The 22,660-nt window shown below is 44.0% G+C and overlaps 1 protein-coding gene across 1 annotated transcript in view; it reads right to left on the reverse strand.

The window, feature by feature from the left end:
- Positions 1–20,847, reverse strand: part of NAALADL1 (N-acetylated alpha-linked acidic dipeptidase like 1) — a 46,905-nt gene extending 26,058 nt beyond the window's left edge. The window contains exons 1-6 of the mRNA XM_058160754.1: positions 20,645–20,847; positions 17,465–17,637; positions 14,022–14,140; positions 10,466–10,588; positions 4,470–4,659; positions 2,377–2,470 (exon numbers count right to left, since the gene is read on the reverse strand). Of these exons, the coding sequence (XP_058016737.1) occupies positions 2,377–2,470; positions 4,470–4,659; positions 10,466–10,588; positions 14,022–14,140; positions 17,465–17,637; positions 20,645–20,847 (902 nt within the window). The remainder of the gene's footprint in view (positions 1–2,376; positions 2,471–4,469; positions 4,660–10,465; positions 10,589–14,021; positions 14,141–17,464; positions 17,638–20,644) is intronic.
- Between the last annotated feature and the right edge of the window lie 1,813 nt (positions 20,848–22,660).

Below are 22,660 nucleotides of genomic sequence, written 5' to 3' on the forward strand. Positions count from 1 at the left end.
TGGGCTGCATAAACAGAGGGATAGAATCAAGATCACGTGAAGTGTTAGTACCACTTTATAATGCCTTGGTAAGGCCACACTTGGAATATTGCATCCAGTTTTGGTCGCCACGATGTAAAAAAGATGTTGAGACTCTAGAAAGAGTGCAGAGAAGAGCAACAAAGATGATTAGGGGACTGGAGGATAAAACATATGAAGAACGGTTGCAGGAACTGGTTGCAGGGTATGTCTAGTTTAACAAAAAGAAGGACTAGGGGAGACATGATAGCTGTGTTCCAATATCTCAGGGGTTGCCACAAAGAAGAGGGAGTCAAACTATTCTCCAAAGCACCTGAAGGTAGAACAAGAAGCAACGGGTGGAAACTGATCAAGGAAAGAAGCAACTTAGAACTAAGGAGAAATTTCCTGACAGTTAGAACAATTAATAAGTGGAACGACTTGCCTTCAGAAGTTGTGAATGCTCCAACACTGGAAATTTTTAAGAAAATGTTGGATAACCATCTGACTGAGATGTTGTAGGGTTTCCTGCCTGGGTAGGGGGTTGGACTAGAAGGCCTCCAAGGTCCCTTCCAACTCTGATGTTATGTTATGTTATGTTACACTGAGAGCGTATGCACCAAGACAAATTCCTTGTGTGTCCAATCACACTTGGCCAATAAAATTCTATTCTATTCTATTCTATTCTATTCTATTCTATTCTATTCTATTCTATTCTATTCTATTCTATCCTATCCTATCCTATCCTATTCTATTCTGTTCTATTCTTTTAAGTGATTATCCACTAGGACTCCAAGATCCCTCTCGCAGTTCCTGCCATTGAGCCATGTTTCACCTAATCTGTATCTGTACATTTGGTTTTCCTTGCTGAAATCTAAAACCTTACTTTAAGACTTGTGGACTTCATCTCCCAGGATTCCCCAGCCAGCCACACTCAATTACAGATAAGGATTAACAGAAGGGACTTTGTAGGTCAGTGATGGCTAATCTTTTCCGGACTGAGGTGCCTAAAGCATGTGTTTGTGTGCGCGAATGTGCACTGCGGGTCCAACCCCCCAAAAATGCAATGTGCTTGCAGGCCCCGTGCATGCACCCAAACCGTACATTCCCTGCCCCCCACACATGCTCATGTGGCCACCCCCTGCATGCACAGCAGAGACCCAAAGACTGTTGTGTTTCGTCCAATCTCACCTCAGCCGGGATCTTCTTATCTGCTTCCGAACACGGAGGAATGTCCTAGTATGCCTCCCGGCCCCAGCCCTGGCTCCATGCCCAGACAGGCTGAAGAGGAAGAAGTATCTCCAGCCCCCAGCCCTGGCTCCATGCCCAGGCAAACGGAGCAACTAGACCCCTCCCCCTCCTCCACAGCATGTGAGCCTGAGGGAGGTCAATTACCAACAGCTGCAGACTGGAGTGACCCTCGCGTCAGAAGACTTGATAGGCGGAGGCAACAGAAGGAAGGGAGGGGCAGGCCTGGATAAGTGCTGAGTCATGGAGCCACACCCCATGGCCTATATAAAGGATCTGCTTTCTGGCATTCTCTGAGTCAGGCAAAGTCTACCTTATCTTGCTGAAATCACTTTCTGGTCTCCTGCCTGCCCTGAGGACTTTGCTAGGACTTTGGCAGAGCTGCAGAGGCAAGCCTGATTCGGATTTCCCTGACCCGGCCGTCAGCGGAGGAGTGGGACACGACAAAGACCAGCTGGTTGGCAGGAGGTGTGCGTGCATGCGCAGCAGAGCTGAACTGGAGCAACGGCTCCCGTGCCATCAGAGAAGGTACTGCGTGCCATAGGGTCGCCATCACGGTTGTAGGTCATCTAGTCCAACCCCCCTGCCCAAGCAGCAGACCCTACACCATTTCTGACAGGTGACAGTCCAGTCTCTTCTTTAAAGCTTCCAGAGATGAAGCTCCCACAACTTCCGAAGGCAATTTCTGTTCCATGGGTTGATTGCTCTCCCTGTCAGAAAACGTCTCCTTATCTCCAGGTTGAATCTCTCCTTGATCACTTTCCATCCCTTATTCCTTGTCTGGCCTTCGGGTGCTTTGGAAAATAGCTTGACCCCCTTCCTCCTCTCTGGGGCAGCCCCTCCAATATTGGAAGATGCTCTCCTGTCTCCCCTGGTCCTTCTCTTCACTAGACTAGCCAGGCCCAGTTCCTGCAACCGTTCATTGTATTTTTTAGCCTCCAGTCCCCTCATCATCCTGGTTGCTCTTCTCTGCGCTCTTTCCAAAGTCTCAACATCTTTTTTATAGTGTGGTGACCAAAATTCTGGGAGTTGAAGTCCACGCGTCTTAAAGCTGTCAAGTTTGAAACCCCTGATATAACCCATCTGGGCTCTGCCTATGAAGGGCTTCCGTGTATTTGATTTGATACCCACCAGATCAGTTCCTTGGCATCCTCAAAGCCAATGGGTTGGACAGGGATTGTGGAAAGCCCAGTGATTTGATCCTCTGGAATCCGGTAGGTGAAACCTGAATAGCAAAAGGAGAAAATGGAACAGAAGATAAACGGGAAGAAAATTGGGGGCGTTTGGGAACCCAGCAAGAACTGAGGTTCAGGAAAAGATTAAAGAACTGCTGGGGAGCAGAATAGCAAACAGTGGCCCCTTCACAATCCTGGTGGACCCAACTTGTACAGGCAGCTGGAGAGGAATGCTAAGAAAAGTAGGTAGAATAGAATAGAATAGAATAGAATAGAATAGAATAGAATAGAATAGAATAGAATAGAATAGAATAGAATAATGGACTGGACTGGACTGAAATGGAATGGAATGGAATAGAATAGAATAGAATAGAATAGAATAGAATAGAATAGAATAGAATAACAAAGTTGGAAGGGACCTTAGAGGTCTTCTAGTCCAACCCGCTGCTTAGGCAAGAAAGCCTGCCCATTTCAGGCAAATAGCTGTCTAGTCTCTTCTTTAAAACTTCCAGTGTTGGAGCATTCACAACTTCTGCAGGCAAGTTGTTCCACTCATTAATTGTTCTGATTGTCAGGAAATTTCTCCTTAGTTCTAGGTTGCTTCTCTCCTTGATCAGTTTCCACCCATTGCTTCTTGTTCTACCCTCAGGTGCTTTGGAGAATAGCTTGACTCCCTCTTCTTTGGGGCAGCCCCTGAGATATCGGAAGTCTGCTGGGCTTTCCTATCCCTGCCTTAATATCTTTGCAGTCGCCCAAATCTAAAAATGATTTTTTTTTTTGCAAGCTCATTTGTGTCTCATTTGAGTCTCTTTAGGAAGATTCCTTGAGAAGGAAGCAATTAGAATTTTTTTTTTACTAAGCTATTTTTTTATTTTTATTTATTTATTTGTTTGTCAAATATGTATTAGATAATATATATAAGCATAAGCATGAATTGAATACATAAAATGAATACAATTAAAGGGACCCTGCACTTAACACTATTTTCCATTCTACAATCAATATAGCTCGACATCTTTCCAGCTAACTGTCAGAAGACACGATAAACCTGGCAAAAAAAAAAGAAAACCTGGCTCGCTTTCAGAAGTTGCCCCATCACTGGAGGCTTTCAAGAAGAGATTAGACAGGCAATTTGTCTGAAACAGTAGAGACCCTCTTTCTCGAGCAGCGGGTTGGACTACGTGATCTCCAAGGCCCCTTCCCCATGTTATTCTAAAACTTTTCAATGACCTCCAAAAGAGCTTTTCAGGTGGTCCTTCATCAAACCATATCCTGAATCCTACACCACCCCAATATCATTCCCCACCCTAACAGGAGGATTAACAGATGAACAGAGTTGGAAGGGACCCTGGAGGTCATTTAGTCCAACCCCACCCCACCCCCGCCCAAGCAGGAGACCCTATGCCATTTCTAAAAGATGACAGTCTAGTCTCTTCTTGAAAGCTTCCAGGGATGAAGCTCCCACAACTTCTGAAGGCAACTTCTGCTCCTTTGGTTGATGGTTCTCACTGTCAGAAAATTCCTCCTTATTTCCAGGTTGAATCTCTCCTTGATCAGTTTCCATCCATTGTTCCTTGTCTGGCCTTCAGGTGCTTTGGAGAATAGCTTGACCCCCTTCTTCCTCTCTGGGGCAGCCCCTCAAATATTGGAAGATGCTCTCCTGTCCCCACTGGTCCTTCTCTTCACTAGACTAGCCAGGCCCAGTTCCTGCAACCGTTCATCGTATTTTTTAGCCTCCAGTCCCCTCATCATCCTGGGGTTGCTCTTCTCTGCACTCTGTCTAGAGTCTCAACCTTTTTTTTTATAGCGTGGTGACCAAAACTGGATGTAGTGTTCTAGGTGTGGTCTTACTAAGGCTTTATAGAGCGGTATTAGTACCTCCCTTGATCTTCATTGTATCCCTCTGTTAATGCAGTTTAGGATTGCATTGGCTTTTCTGGCTGCCACCGCACACTGTTGGCTCATATTTAGCTGGATGTCCACTAAGAGAAGAGGGTTCAATGCCCACCGTCTGACCTTCAAAGAGACCCTCTTTCTGCTTCCTCTTACTTTTGGCAGGAAAATAGGGCGTCAGAAGATCTCCGAAGCCGGTTTTGAAAGAGCCTCTCTCTACACCGGAGCGGGGCATGTACCACGAATAAGGATAGGTCTCCTTTGGTGAAGATTTCCCATCGTTGATGTCTGCAGGATCTGTGTACACCACCACACCAATGACGCCAAATTTTGCCCCATTGATCGCCTGGAGATAGAAGGGAAAACCCATCAAATCAGGATTTAATTCCAGAAACATCTTCGGCAGACTTGTGACAAAGCAAAGGAAGATTGGGATAAGATCAGGTTCTGGAGAACCGGTAGCGGAAATTTTGAGCAGTTCAGAGAACTGGCAAATGCCACCTCTGGCTAGTCCCAGAGTGGGGAGGGAATGGAGATTTTGCAGTATCCTTCCCCCAGGAGTGGGGAGGGAATAGGAATTTTGCAGTATCCTTCAGCTGGAGTGGGGTGGGAATGGAGATTTTGCAGTATTGTTCCCCTGCCAACCCACCAAGTCACATAATGCCCACCAAGCCATGCCCACAGAACTGGTAGTAAAAAAAAATTGGATTTTACCACTGGGTAAGATCCTTGACTTACAACCGCAATTTAGCCCAACATTTCTGTTGCTAAGCGAGACAGTTATGAGGTGACTTTTGCTCCAGTTTACAACCTTTCTTGCCACTGTTGTTAAGCGAATCATTGCATGTGTTAATTCGGTAACCCGGTTGTTAAGCAAATCTGGCTTTTCCCCCTTGACTTTGCTCGTCAGAAGGTCGCAAAAATTACCTCAGGACACGGCAACCGTCATAAATCTGAGTCAATTGCCAAGCGCCTGAATTTTGGTTACGTGGCCATGGGGATGCCGCCATGATTGCAAGTGTGAAAAACGGTCACACAAGTCCCTCTTCGCAGTGCTGTTCTTAAGTTCGAATGGTCACTAAACGAACTGTTGTACGTCAAGGACTACTTGTATAAAAATCAAACCAGAGTCTTTTCTTTTAGGTTTAATGGCCAAGGAACTTGGAAAAAAAAACTGGATCTTCGTTATTGTATAGTAGTGACCAAAATTGTAGAGACCTTTTGGGAAAAGTGTATTTTTGAGGATTGATGGCTAATAACACCACTTTTATTTTGGGAGTTTCAAGATAATCCTATTCCACTCCTGCAATAGCCCAGACCTTCACCCAATTGAAAATCTATGGAGCCGACTCAAGAAACTGGTTAGTCAGAAGTGACCCAGCAATAAAACCCAGTTAATAGAAGCCATCCTTCAATCTTGGTTTCACATTAGAACAGCTGCAGAACTCAAAAACTTGGTTCACTCCATGGGAAGACATTGTAAGGCCGTCATTCATGCTAAAGGTGACCCAACGAAGGATTAACTGACATGGGGACAATTTTTGTATATCTCCTTTTTTTCTATGTGTTTCACTTTTCTTCTTTATACCATAACTGCTATTCTAATAGCAAATCCTTCATAAAAGTTATTGCATTACATTCTTGATTCAATTATCTTTCAATTGATATCAGTGGGGAAATCCAATTTTTTTTTACTACCGGTTCTGTGGGCATGGCTTGGTGGGCGTGGTGTGGCTTGGTGGGTGTGGCAGGAGAAGGATACTGCAAAATCTCCATTCCCACCCCACTCCTGAGGAAAGGATATTGCAAAATCTCCGTTCCCACCCCGCTCTGGGTCCAGCCAGAGGTGGTATTTTCCAGTTCTCTGAACTACTCAAAATTTCTGCTACCAGTTCTCCGAACTGCTCAAAATTTCCACTACCGGTTCTCCAGAACCTGTTAGAACCTGCTGGATTTCACCCCTAATTGCTACCAACTTGTCTTCCATTGAGGACCTGTATACTGCACGAATCAAGAAGAGGGCCGTGAAAATATTTGCAGATCCCTTGCATCCTGGACATAAACTGTTTCAACTCCTACCCTCAAAACGACGCTATAGAGCACTGCACACCAGAACAACTAGACACAAGAACAGTTTTTTCCCGAAGGCCATCACTCTGCTAAACAAATAATTCCCTCAACACTGTCAGACTATTTACTGAATCTGCACTACTATTAATCGTTTCATAGTTCCCATCACCCATCTCTTTCCACTTATGAATGTATGACTATAACTTGTTGCTGGCAATCCTTATGATTTATATTGATATATTGACCATCAATTGTGTTGTAAATGTTGTACCTTGATGAACGTATCTTTTCTTTTATGTACACTGAGAGCATATGCACCAAGACAAATTCCTTGTGTGTCCAATCACACTTGGCCAATAAAATTCTATTCTATTCTATTCTATATAATTTTATGGTATACTCCAAAAAAAAAGTGGTGTTATTAGCTTGTTTTAGAAAATACACTTTTCCCAAAAGGTTTCCACAATTTTGGCCACTACTGTATAATATTGACAACAGCCAGAATGCTCTATCTGCGAAAATGGACAGACACAAGGAATTCCCACTGTAGTAGAACAGCTGGAAAAAATGACAGAGATGGCCAAATTTAATGCTTAAACAAGGAAAACTTCCCATTTTGTTTTTATTTGGAAACCGCTTCTGGATTTTGCCCTTGAGGCAGAAGGGGGGGAAAAATGAAACTCTTTGACTTCAGGATTTGCTGATTTGATAAGTTGGTTGTTATAGAAAGTATGGGAATTAGTATGCAAAAGTACAAAATTGAGGATGCAAAGATATTACGTTTATTCTACCGAAACTGAAAAGAATTGAAAGTTAATGCTATTTTTTTCTCTCCCCCCCCCTTTATCTCACACTTCTCTCTTCCTGCTATCTTTATTTTCACTTATATTTTATTCCTTAATAGAGGTTTAATTTATAAAATACATAGTAATAATTAATTACTAAGGTTTTTTTAAATAAATAATTAAAGAAATCTGGGTTTAATTCCTTCCTCTCACAGTGGAGATGAATTTTACTTTAAAAATATAAGTTGAGCTAAAGGCTTTGAGCCTTTCGGGGCTATCGCCAATTTTATATGCCATTTTTATTCAATAAAAACTAATATAAACTAACATAAAGTAAAGAAGAAAAAAATGAGGGAGACAACAAGAAAAGGAAAAAAAGCTGAAGAAAAATAGAAAAGAAAGGGGAAAAAATAATAAAGATAAGATATTACAGATATTTTAAAAGATATTAAAAAGTGATTTCTGAAGTTCTTCGCAGCAGTTATCAGTACAAATATATTTCAGCCTCTCTCTACTTACTTCGTATGAGTCTTTTTTCTATAATCAATAATTCTATCTAATCATCAAAACCATTTATCACAACTTCGGGGTTTTTTTTCAGTTTTACACATAAAAAAAGTCCATCAGAGGCTTCTACTCAGCAATAAATGCAGTTGATGACTTTTCTCCAATCAAAGAAGTCAATTTATCCATCCAAGCAAAATCTGTCAACATCGCCAGCTGTATCTTTCCATCTTTATGCAGGCAATAATCTTGTTTCTATGATGATATTTTGAAAAAGTCTCCTGTGGCTTTTTTGCCCTAACTGTTTATTTATTAACCTTATAGGAAAAGCTATTGCCAATTTTGGTCAATCATTACCATTTATTAGAACCAAAATATTTGTTGTGACTCCTAAAACATTCTAAAAATATTCTAAAACATTCATCCACCCCATTTTTATTTAAAGGTTTTTTTATATATATAAAAAACTTTTTATATATATAAAGGTAAAGGTAAAGGTTCCCCTCGCACATGCGTGCTAGTCGTTCCCAACTCTAGGGGGCGGTGCTCATCTCCGTTTCAAAGCCGAAGAGCCAGCGCTGTCCGAAGACGTCTCGGTGGTCATGTGGCCGGCATGACTCAACGCCAAAGGCGCATGGAACACTCTTCCCTTCCCACCAAAGGTGGTCTCTATTTTTCTACTTGCATTTTTACCTGCTTTCGAACTGCTAGTTTGGCAGGAGCTGGGACAAGTAACGGGAGCTCACCCCATTACACGGCAGCACTAGGGATTCGAACCGCAGAACTGCTGACCTTTTAATAGACAAGATCAGCATCTTAGCCACTGAGCCACCGCGTCGCCCGGCATAAAATACAGCCAAACTGCAGCAATTTCAATAAATCCACCAATACTTATAGGAGGTAAAAGATAATTAAAGTTAAGATTGCTAATAAACTATAAAGTTAAAATAATAAAATATCCAGTATAATTATATGGAACATAATTATATACATTACAATAATAATATTGTAATGTATATAATTATATAGCAGGTCCGATTAATTGTATATGATGGTACATTAAATATGTTATTGGATATGAATGTTAAAATAAAACTTTTTTTTAATAATATAATATAATATAATATAATATAATATAATATAATATAATATAATATAATATAATATAATATAATATAATATAATTAATATAATATAATCCTTCCACTTACGACTGTAACTTTGTTGCTTGTATCCTTACAATTTATACTGATATTGTTTCCTGATTGCTTATTTGTAGCCTATGACTATCATTAAGTGTTGTATCATTAAGTGTTAAATTTGTACCGTATGATTATCATTAAGTGTTGTAAGTATTGTACCTTGATGAAGGTATCTTTTATGTACACTGAGAGCATATGCACCAAGACAAATTCCTTGTGTGTCCAATCACACTTGGCCAATAAAAAGTTCTATTCTATTCTATTCTATTCTATTCTATTCTATTCTATTCTATTCTATTCTATTCTATTCTATTATTATATCATTACATTACTATTGCCTGTTATATTATAATTATAATATATATTATATATAATATTGATAGATAAATATGTATAATATAATTATATATGAACATTCTAAAAATGGGCAGAACATATTCAGAGAGGCCAAATATCTTCAACAGCGTGTTACAAAATACTGCAGAAAACAACCACACAACCCCTCTAAACTCCAATGTCTTCTAGGCAGTGGTGAAATCCAAATTTTTTTACTACCAGTTCTGCGGGCGTGGCTTGGTGGGCGTGGTGTAGCTTGGTGGGTGTGGCTTGGTGGCAGTGACAGGGGAAGGATATTGCAAAATCCCCATTCCGCCCCTCACTCCAGGGTAAGGATATTGCAAAATCCCCATTCCCTCCCCACTCCAGGGTAAGGATATTGCAAAACCCCCATTCCCTCCCCACTCCAGGGTAAGGATATTGCAAAATCCCCATTCCCTCCCCACTCCAGGGTAAGGATATTGCAAAATCCCCATTCCCTCCCCACTCCAGGGTAAGGATATTGCAAAATCCCCATTCCCTCCCCACTCAAGGGTAAGGATATTGCAAAATCCCCATTCCCTCCCCACTCCAGGGTAAGGATATTGCAAAATCCCCATTTCCTCCCCACTCTAGGTTAAGGATATTGCAAAATCCCCATTCCCTCCCCAGTCTGGGGCCAGCCAGAGGTGGTATTTGCCGGTTCTCCGAACTGCTCAAAATTTCCACTACCAGTTCTCCAGAACCTGTCAGAACCTGCTGGATTTCTCCCCTGCTTCTAGGCATGTGTGACTACAGCACCCATCACCCTCAGCCAGGCTGGGAGTGATGGACCGTGTCAAGTATTTTGAGAGAGAGAGTTGTGGTCCCAGCAACTGCCTTAAATCACTACCAGAGCACGTAACTTATGTTAGCACAACATGCACAAAAGTCAATTCAAGACCTATGTCACGTGAGGCTCAATTAAAGTGGTTAATTATGATCACGGGCCTTTTTTGTGTATCTGTCGCCATCAAATGTTGGGAAAACCTGGCTTACGTGGTATAGTTTATTGGACTGTACAGCCTCTCCAGTACGTTAGCTAAACCAACTTGGTGTTTCTCAACCTGGACACTTTAAGACGGGTGGACTTCAACTCCCAGAATTCTGGCTAGGGAATTCTGGGAGTTGACGTCCACCCGTCTTAAAGTGATCCAGGTTAGGAAATACTGATTTATCCTTTCAATGGATGAATTTAGATTTTGAACCTCTGGCCCTGTGCATCCTACAAACATACCTTTGCAACTCTGCCGGCTCCTCCATAGCGTGTGATGGCAATGGTGCCATTGAGGTCGATATTTTGATTAAGAAGGAATTCATAATCGCTCGTTTTTCCTTGGTTGGCATAGACCAGTTTCCCCTGCAAGACAATCAAGCCATGTTATTATTGATATATCCTGATATTAATGCACTAATACAGGTAGTTCTCAAATTAGAACCACAATGGAGTCCAAATTTATGTTACTAAACGAGACAGGGCCTCTGGTGGCTCAACAGGCTAATGCAGTCTGTTATTAACAGCAGCTGCTTGCAATTATTGCAGGTTCAAGTCCCACCAGGCCCAAGGTTGACTCAGCCTTCCATCCTTTATAAGGTAAGTAAAATGAGGACCCAGATTGTTGGGGGCAATAAAAGTTGACTTTGTATATAATATACAAATGGATGAAGACTATTGCTTAACACAATGTAAGCCGCCCTGAGTCTTCAGAGAAGGGCGGGATATAAATGCAAATAATTTAAAAAAAGTGAGTTTTGCCCCATTTTACGACCTGGCTTGCCACAGTTGTTAAGAGAGCCACCGATGCAGTGGTGGTATCGACTTACCTTCACTACCGGTTCGCAAATGTGAGTATGTGCGCATGCGCAGAGCATCAAAAACAGGAGTGATGACGTCCGGGTGGGTGGGCGGAGCCTCCCACAGTCGTCACTACCGGTTCACCCGAACCAGGTAGAACTGGCTGAATACCCACCACTGCACTGCAGTTGTTAAGTTAGTCACACTGTTGTTAAGTGAATCAGGCTTTGTTGTGTCTTGCCCGCTCTCACCGCAGCCGGGGTCTTCTTATCTGCTTCCGAACGCTGAGGAATGTCCTAGTATGCCTCCCGGCCCCAGCCCTGGCTCCATGCCCAGGCAGGCTGAGGAGGAGGGGGCACCTCCTGGCCCCAGCCCTGGCTCCATGCCCAGGCAAACGGAGCAACTAGACCCCTCCCCCTCCCCACAGCATGTGAGCCTGAGGGAGGCCAATTACCAACAGCTGCCGACTGGAGTGACCCTCGCTTCAGAAGAATTGATAGGCGGCGGCGTCAGAAGGAAGGGAGGGGCAGGCCTGGATAAGTGCTGAGTCATGGAGCCACACCCCATGGCCTATATAAAGGACCTGCTTTCTGGCATTCTCTGAGTCAGGCAAAGTCTAAACATATCTTGCTGAAGTCACTTTCTGGTCTCCTGCCTGCTCTGAGGACTTTGCTAGGACTTTGGCAGAGCTGCAGAGGCACGCCTGATTCGGATTTCCCTGACCCGGCCGTCAGCGGAGGAGTGGGACACGACAGCTACCCATTGACATTGCTTGGCAGAAGTTCTCAAAGGGAGGTAACGTGACCCCCGGGGACACTGCGACCATCATAAACATTAGCCAAGTTGCTAAATGTCCAAATTTTGATCTAGGAGGAGTCTGCCACAGTCATTGAGTGTGAAAAACAGCCTTAAGTCGTTTTTTTCCCCAAAGCCGTTGCAACTTTGAACGGTGACTAAATGAATGGATTGAATGAGTGGCGGGATTCAGCCGGTTCGCGCCGATTCAGTAGAACCGGTAGCTAACTTTTTGTGCAGTTCGGCAAAGTGTTTCAATAGTGTGCCTTGCCCTGCCTGGTCCTGCCTTGCCCCTCCCCTCCCAGCCACTCTTCGGCTTACCACCCACCTGTTCACCAGGCCACCTGGCCGCTCGCTCACCTGGGCGGCAGGGCGAGTAGCTGGGTGTGACAAGGAGTGGCTGGGAGGGGAGGGGTGAAGCGGGGCCGGGCATGGCGAGGTGAAGCGCCCCTCAAGACGTGAGTGATGTCAAATTGGCCACGCCCACCCAGTCACATGACCACCCAGCCACGCCTATCCAGCTGGTCATTAGGGCAGAGAGCCAGTTGTTCAATTACCTGAATCCCACCCCTGGTCTAATGTGTCAACTAAAGAGAAGACCCTCGGGGTAAAATGTTTAAGGGGAAACATCCAAGGTTTCTTGTTGTTAAAAGGGAAAAACAATACGAAAGTACCATAAAAATCAGAGATCTTGCAAAAAATTCAAGACGGCTTTGTCCTTCGGTTCCCCTCCCGAAGCTAAAAATCCACTGAGCTGAGCAATAATTTTAACAGCCAATAAAGGTGATTTATTGATTTAACGGCAGTAGAAGAGGAGCATGCTATCTGGGGTTGGATCATAAAACTGAGCAAATTCCAGCCTGGGAGATGCGATAACAAAGATGAGAGATTAGATAGAAGGAGGTTGCCCCTACGATTAGCCCATTGAAGATGGGTGGATTTCATAAGGTTTGGTTGCCACACTATAAAAGAGATGTTGAGACTCTAGAAAAAGTGCACAGAAGAGCAACAAAGACGATGAGGGGACTGGAGAAATAAAACATACGATGAATGGTTGCAGGAACTGGGCTCGGCTAGTCTAGTGAGAAGGACCAGGGGAGACATGATAGCATCATCCAATATTTGAGGGGCTGCCACAGAGAGGAGGAAGGAAATCAAGCTATTTTCCAAGGCCAGACAAAGAATAATGGATGGAAACTGAACAAGGAGAGATTCAACCTGGAAATAAGGAGGAATTTTCTGACAGTGAGGACCATCAACCCATGGAACAGAAGTTGCCTTCAGAAGTTGTGGGAGCTTCATCCCTGGAAGCTTTTAAGAAGCTGCCATCTTGTCAGAAACGGTGTAGGGTCTCCTGCTTGGGCGGGGGGTTGGACTAGATGACCCACAAGGTCCCTTCCAACTCTGTTAATCTGTTAAAGTGAACTTTATAATGCTTTGATAAGACCTCAGTTGGAATCCAGTTTTGGTCACCACACTATAAAAAAGATGTTGAGACTCCAGAAAGAGTGCAGAGAAGAGCAACCAGGATGACATTTACTCATATATGTGTTTATATACTATATAATCTTTTTGTATGATACCTACATATATTGTTGTGACAAAATAAATAAATAAATAAATAAATAAAATGATGAGGGGACTGGAGAAATAAAACATACGATGAAGGGTTGCAGGAACTGGGCCTGGCTAGTCTAGTGAAGAGAAGGACCAGGGGAGACAGGAGAGCATCTTCCAATATCTGAGGGGCTGCGAAAGAAACTTCTGTTCCATGGGTTGATTGCGGCTTGGTGGCTGTGGCAAGGGAAAGATATTGCAAAATCCCCATTCCCACCCCACTCTGGGTGCAAACCAGAGGTGGCATTTGCTGGTTCTCCGAACTGCTCAAAATTTCCGCTACCGGTTCTCCAGAATCTGTTAGAAACCTGCTGGATTTCACCCCTGGTGTAGGATTTCCTGCTTGGGTGCGGGGGACGGGGGGGGGGACGGGTTGGACTAGATGACCTACAAGCTCCCTTCCAATTCTGTTAATCTGTTAAATCTGTTAAATTCCCAGAATCCTCCAGGCAGCACGGAGAACGTCGGGAGCCTCAGGAATTCTGGGACTCGAAGTCCACCCATCTTCAGGTGGCCGAGGTTGAAACGCTGAGATAGAAGAATTTAAAAAAAGGCAAGGATAGAGTTAGCCTTTCAGGATTTATACCTCGGCGGTCCCCGGGGGTCCGAAAGCAGCATAGGGCTTTACTATATCTGGATCTTCTTGATCGGGAGTGAGTTTTTCCTCAGTTTCTCGGGACGCAAACACCTCAGTGTGGTTTTCCACTGGAAAGGAAAGAAATTTTGGTTAAAGTTCCCAGAATTCCCCCAGCCGGCATGCTTTAAGAGGGTTGGACTTCATCTCCCAGAATTCCCCAGCCAGCATGCTATAAACTTGGCAGAGGTCAAGATGGCACTTAGATCCCAAAAAATTATCATGTATGTATCCTAATATCCAAGCGAAATGTTGGAGGTGTGATTGTGATGACACTACATATTTTCATATTTGGTGGACTTGCAAGAAAATTAAGGTCTTTTGGATAAGAATTTGGTGGATTATTCAAAATGTACTGAAGAAGAAGATAAAGTTCCTGCCACAATTTTTCCTTTTGGGAATTATAACGGATTGTACAGGGATTGAGACTAAATTGATTCTGAACTTAATAACAGCAGCAAGACTGTTGATTGGACAATACTGGAAGAAGGAAGAGATACCTACAATAGAAGAATGGATACTGAAAGTTACTAATTTGGCTGAGATGGCTAAAATCTCAGCTTTTTTAAAAGACAATACGCAGGAAAGATATTTAATTGAATGGAAAAAATGGATTGATTATCTACAAAACAGATATCAGATTAAGAAATATCAGATTGCCTTTGAATAATTAGAAAGTTATTTTATGTAATGGGAGGGGTTGGGAGATGAAAAGCTTTGGATGTGGTTATTTGGATTGGAAGGAAAATTTTATTCTATGTTTGGTTTATGTATAACAATACCTTGTGATTGACCGGGAAGCCGGGGAGGAGGGGAAGGGGTTTTGGGAGGAGGGGAAAAAGGGGAAAATGTTTTGTTTTTAAAACTCTTTCAATAAAAAAAAAAAACTTGGCAGAGGTCTTCAAACCTGGCAGCTTTAAGACTTGTGGACTTCAACTCCCAGAATTCCCCAGCCAACTGTGCTATGAATTCTGGGAGTTGAAGTCCACAAGTCTTAAAGCTGCCGAGTTTGAAGACCTCTGCTCTAAAAACCCTTCAGAGTTGCAACGGTGCTGGGGGGGAAAAAATGACTTACAATTAGTCCTCGCATTTACGACCGTTGCAATGTCCCCATTTTGGTCCTGCGATCAAAATTCAAGTGCGTGACAAACATCGGCTTTTACGACGGCTGTGCGATCTTCCCAGCCTGCTTCCCTCAAGCCAGGCTAAAGGGGAAAGCCGGATTTGCTTAATGACCACCTGATTCACTTAACGACCCTGGCAAAAATGGACACAAAAATGGGCCTGACAAACTTAACGACCGCAATTGCGGTCGTACGTCGAGGACTACCTCTAACTCCAAACCACTGTTGTTTGTTGTTGTTGCCATTACTGTTGTTTGAGCGTGACGATTAATATTACCATTATTTAAGTCTCCTGCTTGAGCAGGGGGGTGGGGGTTGGACTACAAGATCTCTAAGGCCCCTTCCAGCTGCATTATTCTGTATTTCGCTCTCTTTTTTTCAGCGCCATTGTGACTTTTGAGCGGTCACTAAACAAATGATTGCAAATCAAAGGCTGCCTGCATGGATTGCCACCTGTTGTCTTTTGAAATCAGGCCGAGGATTAGGGTTAGGGTAGTCCGCCATGGGAGGGGTTAGCCAGTTAAACAGACCACAGCTTGATCCTGCATGATTTAAACCTAGTTTAGCATTTTTCAATCCAGCTGTGGGAAGCCCCCCCCACCTCAAAGAATGAAATGTTTTGGGAAATATTTAAAAGAGGCATCGATTATTATATTTCCCGATAAGGAAGAAATGGAGATACATGTTTTTAGAGGCAGAAAGCAGCTCCCCGAGTAACAGCCACACAGCGGACGCCAGCACTTAAGGAAACAAAAAGCTTATTGAACGAGGAAGCCAACTATCTAGACGGCTCCGTTCATAAGCAAAGCAAACCCTGCAGGCCGAAACCCATTCAAGACACGAGATTCCTTGTTAGAAAGGCAGGATCCGTACAGCAGGAATCCCCTCATCCAAGATCCAACACAGGATGAAAGCCATTAGCCACGATAGGAATCGCCCCAACCCGATTTCAGAATACAAGCCTCCTTCATTGCACAAACCTCCCCCCCCCCACTACCCCCAGCAGCATTTCAGAATCCTGGCACTCATCTAGCTCAGGGGTCTGCAAATGTGGCTCTGCAGGAAAGCTGGCTGAGGAACTCTGGGAATTGAAGTCTACAAGTCTTAAAAGAGCCAAGTTTGCAGACCCCTGAGCTAGCTAGTTGTTCAGCCGACCCAGAACTGCACGCTGTCTTTGTGTGTGCGTGTGTTGTGTCTTGTCCGCTCTCACAGCAGCCGGGGCCGTCTTATCTGCTCCCGAACACGGAGGAATGTATGCCTCCCGGCCCCAGTCCTGGCTCCATGCCCAGACAAGCTGAAGAGGAGGGGACACCTCCCGGTCCCAGCCCTGGCTCCATGCCCAAGCAGGCTGCAGAGGAGGGGGCACCTCCCGGTCCCAGCCCTGGCTCCATGCCCAAGCAGGCTGCAGAGGAGGGAGCATCCCCCGGCCCCAGCCCTGGCTCCATGCCCAGGCAAACGGAGCAGCTAGACCTCTCCCCCTCCTCCACAGCATGTGAGCCTGAGGAAAGTTTATTTCCAACAGCTGCTGATTGGAGTGACCCTCGCATCAGAAGACTGGATAGGCGGAGGCAACAGAAGGAAGGGAGGGGCAGGCCTTAATGAGTGCTGAGTCATGGAGCCACACCCCATGGCCTATATAAAGGATCTGCTTTCTGGCAGTCTCTGAGTCAGGCAAAGTCGAACTTATCTTGCTGAAGTCACTTACTGGTCTCCTGCCTGCTCTGAGGACTTTGCTAGGACTTTGGGCAGAGCTGCAGAGGCAAGCCTGATTCGGATTTCCCTGACCCGGCCGTCAGCGGAGGAGTGGGACCCGACAGCGTGTTTGTACGGTTGTATTCCTCATTAAACTTCCTTTCCAATCAGCCGCCATTTTATTTCATTCCCAGATTGGACTTGACCCGGATGGATTTTTCCTTCCGACACAACTAATTGGCATTCATCTAGCGTGGTGTTGCATGGAGACCAGTGGTGGGTTTCACCTTTTGATACCACCGGTTCGCCGCGCGCATGAGCACTTTCCGCTCATGTGCCCGGTCTTCTGCGCACATGTTTTGCTCGCGTGCGTGCCTTCCGCACATGCACTCGGCCTCAAAATCGTGCCTAAATAGGACAGCATAGAGCTCCACTACCGGTTTGTCCGAACCGGCTGGGTATTCAATGGGGAATTTAGGCAGTCCTCCCTAATGGGAAGTGGGGGGGAAGCTGCAAGGGGAGGGGATATCCCCAAAACTCTCTGCCCAACACCGCCCTGTCCTTTCCCCCCATACTCACCCACAGTCACTCTGTTGGGTCTCTCTGGATCTGGGAAAGACAGAAAAACGTCGTACCGCATTTCCATGGCCCTGTCAAGACCAGATTTCGGGTCGCTCCAGCGTTCGAGGAGGAGTTTGACTAGATCTTGGTCCCCCTTCGTGGTTGCCATGTGCGGCTTGGCTGACAGCTTCCTAACGTGTGAAGGACAGAACGTGGGTTGCACATTTCAGATGTCAGAGACCAACATCACTTTTTTTTCTTTTTCTTTTTTTTATATACACGATTGCTTCTTTCAACAGAGAATTGAAAAAGCAGAAAAAGCGGCGGCTTCCCTTCAGAAGTTTTGGGAAACTTCCAGGACTGGAAGTTTTTAAGAAGAGATTGGGCAGCCATTAGCCTGGAATGATAGGATCTCCTGATTGAGCAGAGGGTTGGACTAGAAGACCTCCAAGGTCCCTTCTAATTCTGTTATTCTCTTTATTCTGTTATTCTGTTATTCTTTTTATTCTCTTTATTGTTATTCTTTTTATTCTGTTATTCTCTTTATTCCGTTATTCTTTTTATTCTGTTATTCTGTTATTCTCTTTATTCTGTTATTCTGTTATTCTTTTTATTCTCTTTATTGTTATTCTTCTTATTCTGTTATTTTTATTTTGTTATTCTCTTTATTCTGCTATTCTTTTTATTCTGTTATTCTGTTATTCTCTTTATTCTTTTTATTCTGTTATTCTGTTATTCTCTTTATTCTGCTATTCTCCTTATTCTGTTATTCTGTTATTCTCTTTATTCTGTTATTCTCTTTATTCTGTTATTCTGTTATTCTTTTTATTCTGTTATTCTGTTATTCTCTTTATTCTGTTATTCTCCTTATTCTGTTATTCTGTTATTCTCTTTATTCTGTTATTCTCTTTATTCTGTTATTCTTTTTATTCTCTTTCTTGTTATTCTTTTTATACTGTTATTCTTTTTATTCTGTTATTCCCTTTATTCCGTTATTCTTTTTATTCTGTTATTCTGTTATTCTCTTTATTCTGCTATTCTTTTTATTCTGTTATTCTGTTATTCTCTTTATTCTGTTATTCTTTTTATTCTGTTATTCTGTTATTCTCTTTATTCTGTTATTCTTTTTATTCTGTTATTCTGTTATTCTCTTTATTCTGTTATTCTCTTTATTCTGTTATTCTGTTATTCTCTTTATTCTGCTATTCTTTTTATTCTTTTTATTCTGTTATTCTCTTTATTCTGTTATTCTTTTTATTCTGTTATTCTGTTATTCTTTTTATTCTGTTATTCTGTTATTCTCTTTATTCTGTTATTCTCCTTATTCTGTTATTCTGTTATTCTCTTTATTCTGTTATTCTCCTTATTCTGTTATTTTTTTATTCTGTTATTCTCTTTGTTATTCTGTTATTCTCTTTACTCTGTTATTCTCTTTATTCTGTTATTCTTTTTATTCTGTTATTCTCTTTATTCTGTTATTCTTTTTATTCTGTTATTCTCTTTATTCTGTTATTCTGTTATTCTCTTTATTCTGTTATTCTCTTTATTCTGTTATTCTGTTATTCTCCTTATTCTGTTATTCTCTTTATTCTGTTATTCTGTTATTCTCTTTATTCTGTTATTCTCTTTATTCTGTTATTTTTTTATTCTGTTATTCTCTTTGTTATTCTGTTATTCTCTTTACTCTGTTATTCCTTTATTCTGTTATTCTGTTATTTTTTATTCTCTTTATTCTGTTATTCTGTTATTGGGGCTGACCAGTTTGGTAATCTCCACATATTTTGGACGACCACTCCCATCATGCTTAGAGTATAACCAGTGGCAGGGCGTGGTGAGATTGTTAGTACAAAATATTTGGAGTTGTCCCAGAGGTTGCAATGTTGCGTTTATCCCAATATCTACCTCATAGTATAAATTAGTGTTTCTCAATTTAGGCAGCTTGAAGATGTATGGATTTCAATTCCCAGAATTCCCCAGCCGGCCGTGCCGTTGCCGTTGTAACTTCAGATTGTTGCTAAATGAATGGTCAGAGACTACCATATAATTCGGCTAAATCATTTTAGTCCAAGGAATTTACAAGAGCCACCCCCAAAAAATGGCCCTTTTAAATCTGTTTTAGAAGCTGGCTGTTTCAGAGTTTGGATGATGCTTTGCATGGTACATTTACCAAAGAGGCTGGTTTTTATAATATGTGTAACCTGGTTAAAAATTAAGCCACTTTTCTCCTTTCAGGTCCTACATTCATCACGTACCAGGTAGATAATAAGTTTAACGTGCTTTGCCAGCAAATGAAATGGAGTGTAGCTGAAATTCGAATGAATCACATCTGGGCTATTTTAAGAAGGCAACTGACTTAATCCATGGTCTTCTCTGAGGAAAGCTGAGAGAAGCCGCTGAGATTGAAGATCTGCAAGCAAGACGCCTGCAAACTTTGGATTCAGACAAGCAGGTCAGGTTTCAAGGGTGGGTTAATCCTGAATCCAACTGACTGGTAGACACAAAATATGTAATCCCAGCGCTGATGTTTCTGGGAGTATGAAAGAAAGTTTCCTTTTTTTCCTTTCCTTTCCTTTTTCTCCTTTCCCTCCTTCCTTCCTTTCTTCCTTCCTTCCTTCCTTCCTTTCTTTCTCTGTCTCCCCTTCCTTCCTTCCTTCCTTCTTTTCTTCTTTTCTTCCTTTCTACCTTCATTCCTCTCTTCCACCCTCCCTCCCCATGTCTCTCTGTCCCTTCCTCCATGCCTTTTTCTTTCTTTCTTTCTTTCTTTCTTTCTTTCTTTCTTTCTTTCTTTCTTCTTTCTTCCTTTTTCCTTCTTCTTTCCTTCCTTCCTTCTTTCTCTCTCTCTTCCTTCTTCCTTTCTACCTTCATTCCTCTCTTCCACCCTCCCTTCCTTCTTTCTTTCTTTCTCTCTCTCTCTCTCTTTCCTTCCTTCTTTCCTTCCTCAAGATGACTATTCCTCCTTCCTCCTCCTATTTCCCGCACAACAGCCCAGCGAGGTGAATTGGACTGAGAGAGAAGGACTAGCCCAAAGTCACCCAGCGGCCTTTCATACCTACAATGGAACTCGAACTCGCCACCTCCTGGTTTCTGGGCCAGCACTTTCAAACACAAACACGAGCGCCTCAAGGGCCACAGGGGGCCCCCCTTGCCCATGATTTCAGGGCTGGTCCCGAGCACACACACCCCAAAAAAAATGCTTACTTGAGGTTCTCTCGGATGTTGGCAGCTTCCACCTGGTTCATGAAATCCTCCAGGATTTCTGGATCCAGATCCTGGGTGATGTTTTTGACCCAGTTGGGGGAAGGCGACTCTTTGGGGATGGCGAAGTGGCCCAGCAGGATCCCCGCGGTCAGCAGCACTGCTCCCCCGAAGACGGAGCCCAGAATGCATTTCCAGTTTGCCATGGCTAACCCTAACCCTAACCCTGGCAGCCCCTTTCTTAGCTCCTGGCTCCAGGCAGGTCTTGCTCAGTGCCGGGGCGTGAAAAGAAAGGCGTGTTGCAACGATGACATGCCCTTTGATCGTCTGGGATGGGCCGATCAAGGAAATGGATTACGTGGTTCTGACAAAGGGGGCTGGGAGAGTGGTGGGGGGGTTGTGTTTTCGGACCAATCGGGCAGAAAGAGGTGAGTTTTCCCAGTGGCATTCTGGCGCTCCAAAGCCACGTCGAATTGGTCGCCTAGCGGCTGAATGGGCTACAGGTAGTCAGATTAAACAGGGTGGGAAGGGACCTTGGAGGCCATCTAGTCCAACCCCGCGCCCAAGCAGGAGACCCTGCACTTTTTCTAACAGATGGCAGCCCAGTCTCTTCTTGAGAGCCTCCAGGGATGAAGCTCCTACAACTTCCGAAGGCAACTTCTGTTCTTTACAGATTAACAGAGTGGGAAGGGACCTTGTAGATCATCTAGTCCAGGGGTCTCCAACCTTGGCAACTTTAAGACTTGTGGACTTCAACTCCCAGAATTCCTCAGCCAGCTTTGTTGGTGTCTTATTGATGGCTGATGCATCAGAGTGTCTGGCTTCTAGAAAGTCCCTGGCATTTTTGGGGACTTGGTCTGGTCTAGGAGGGTCACATTTTCCGCACTGAAACTAGGGTCAAATCTGTCCGTAGGTTGTGAAATGGAAGAATTTTCCTCGTGTCTTCTGACTGCCAGTGGATGCGTTCTGCCAGTCTTCCGCCTGCTTGTCCTACAGAGCGCTTGCTGAAGTTCTGACATTGTATGTTGTAGATTTGCTCCTCTTTTTTCCTTCTTGGGTCTTTCGGTTTGGAAGGAAGGAAGGAAGGAAGGAGGGAGAGGGGAGGGGAAAGAAGGAAGGGAGGAAAAAGGGAGGGAGGAAAGGAAGGAAGGAAGGAAGGAAAAAGGGAGGGGGAGGGAAGGGGAAGGAAGGAAGGAAGAAAAAAGGAGGGAGGAAAGGAAGGAAGGAAGGAAAAAGGGAGGGAGGAAAGGAAAGAAGGAAGAAAAAGGGAGGGAGGAAAGGAAGGAAGGAAGGAAGGAAAGGGAGGGGGAGGGAAGGGGAAGGAAGGAAGGAAGAAAAAAGGGAGGGAGGAAAGGAAGGGAGGAAAGGAAAGAAGGAAGAAAAAGGGAGGGAGGGAAGGAAGGAAGGAAAAGGAGGGAGGAAGGAAGGAAGGAAGGAAGAAAAAAGGGAGGGAGGAAAGAAGGAAGGAAGGAAAAAGGGAGGGGGAGGGAAGGGGAAGGAAGGAAGGAAGAAAAAAGGGAGGGAGGAAAGAAGGAAGGGAGGAAAAAGGGAGGGAGGAAAGGAAGGAAGGAAGGAAGAAAAAAGGGAGGGAGGAAAGGAAAGAAGGAAGGAAAAAGGGAGGGAGGGAGGGAAGGAAGGAAGGAAGGAAGGAAGGAAGGAAGGAAGGAAGGAAGGCCCGTTTTTCTCTCTCACCTGGCTCCAGAGCCTCTCTAGGAGTCTGGGAGGTGTGTGTGAAAACAGCCTTCCCACCCCCCACCCCCCCAGAGGTCCTCCGGAAGCTGAAAATGGCCCATTTGTCAACTTCCGGTCCCACCCGAAGTTGGCAAACGGGCCATTTCTGGCCTCTGAAGGGGCTCCGGGGGGCAGGGGGGGAAGGCCGTTTTAACCCTCCCCAGACTCCTAGAGAGGCTCTGGAGCCTGGGGATAGCAAAAATCGGGCCTTCCGTTCCCACCAGAAGTTGACAAATGGACAAAGGCCCAGAGGGCCTCCGGGAGGGTGGGGAAGGCGGTTTTCGCCTT

The sequence above is a fragment of the Ahaetulla prasina genome, chromosome 17 (genome assembly GCF_028640845.1).
Source record: "Ahaetulla prasina isolate Xishuangbanna chromosome 17, ASM2864084v1, whole genome shotgun sequence".
Taxonomy (NCBI): domain Eukaryota; kingdom Metazoa; phylum Chordata; class Lepidosauria; order Squamata; family Colubridae; genus Ahaetulla; species Ahaetulla prasina.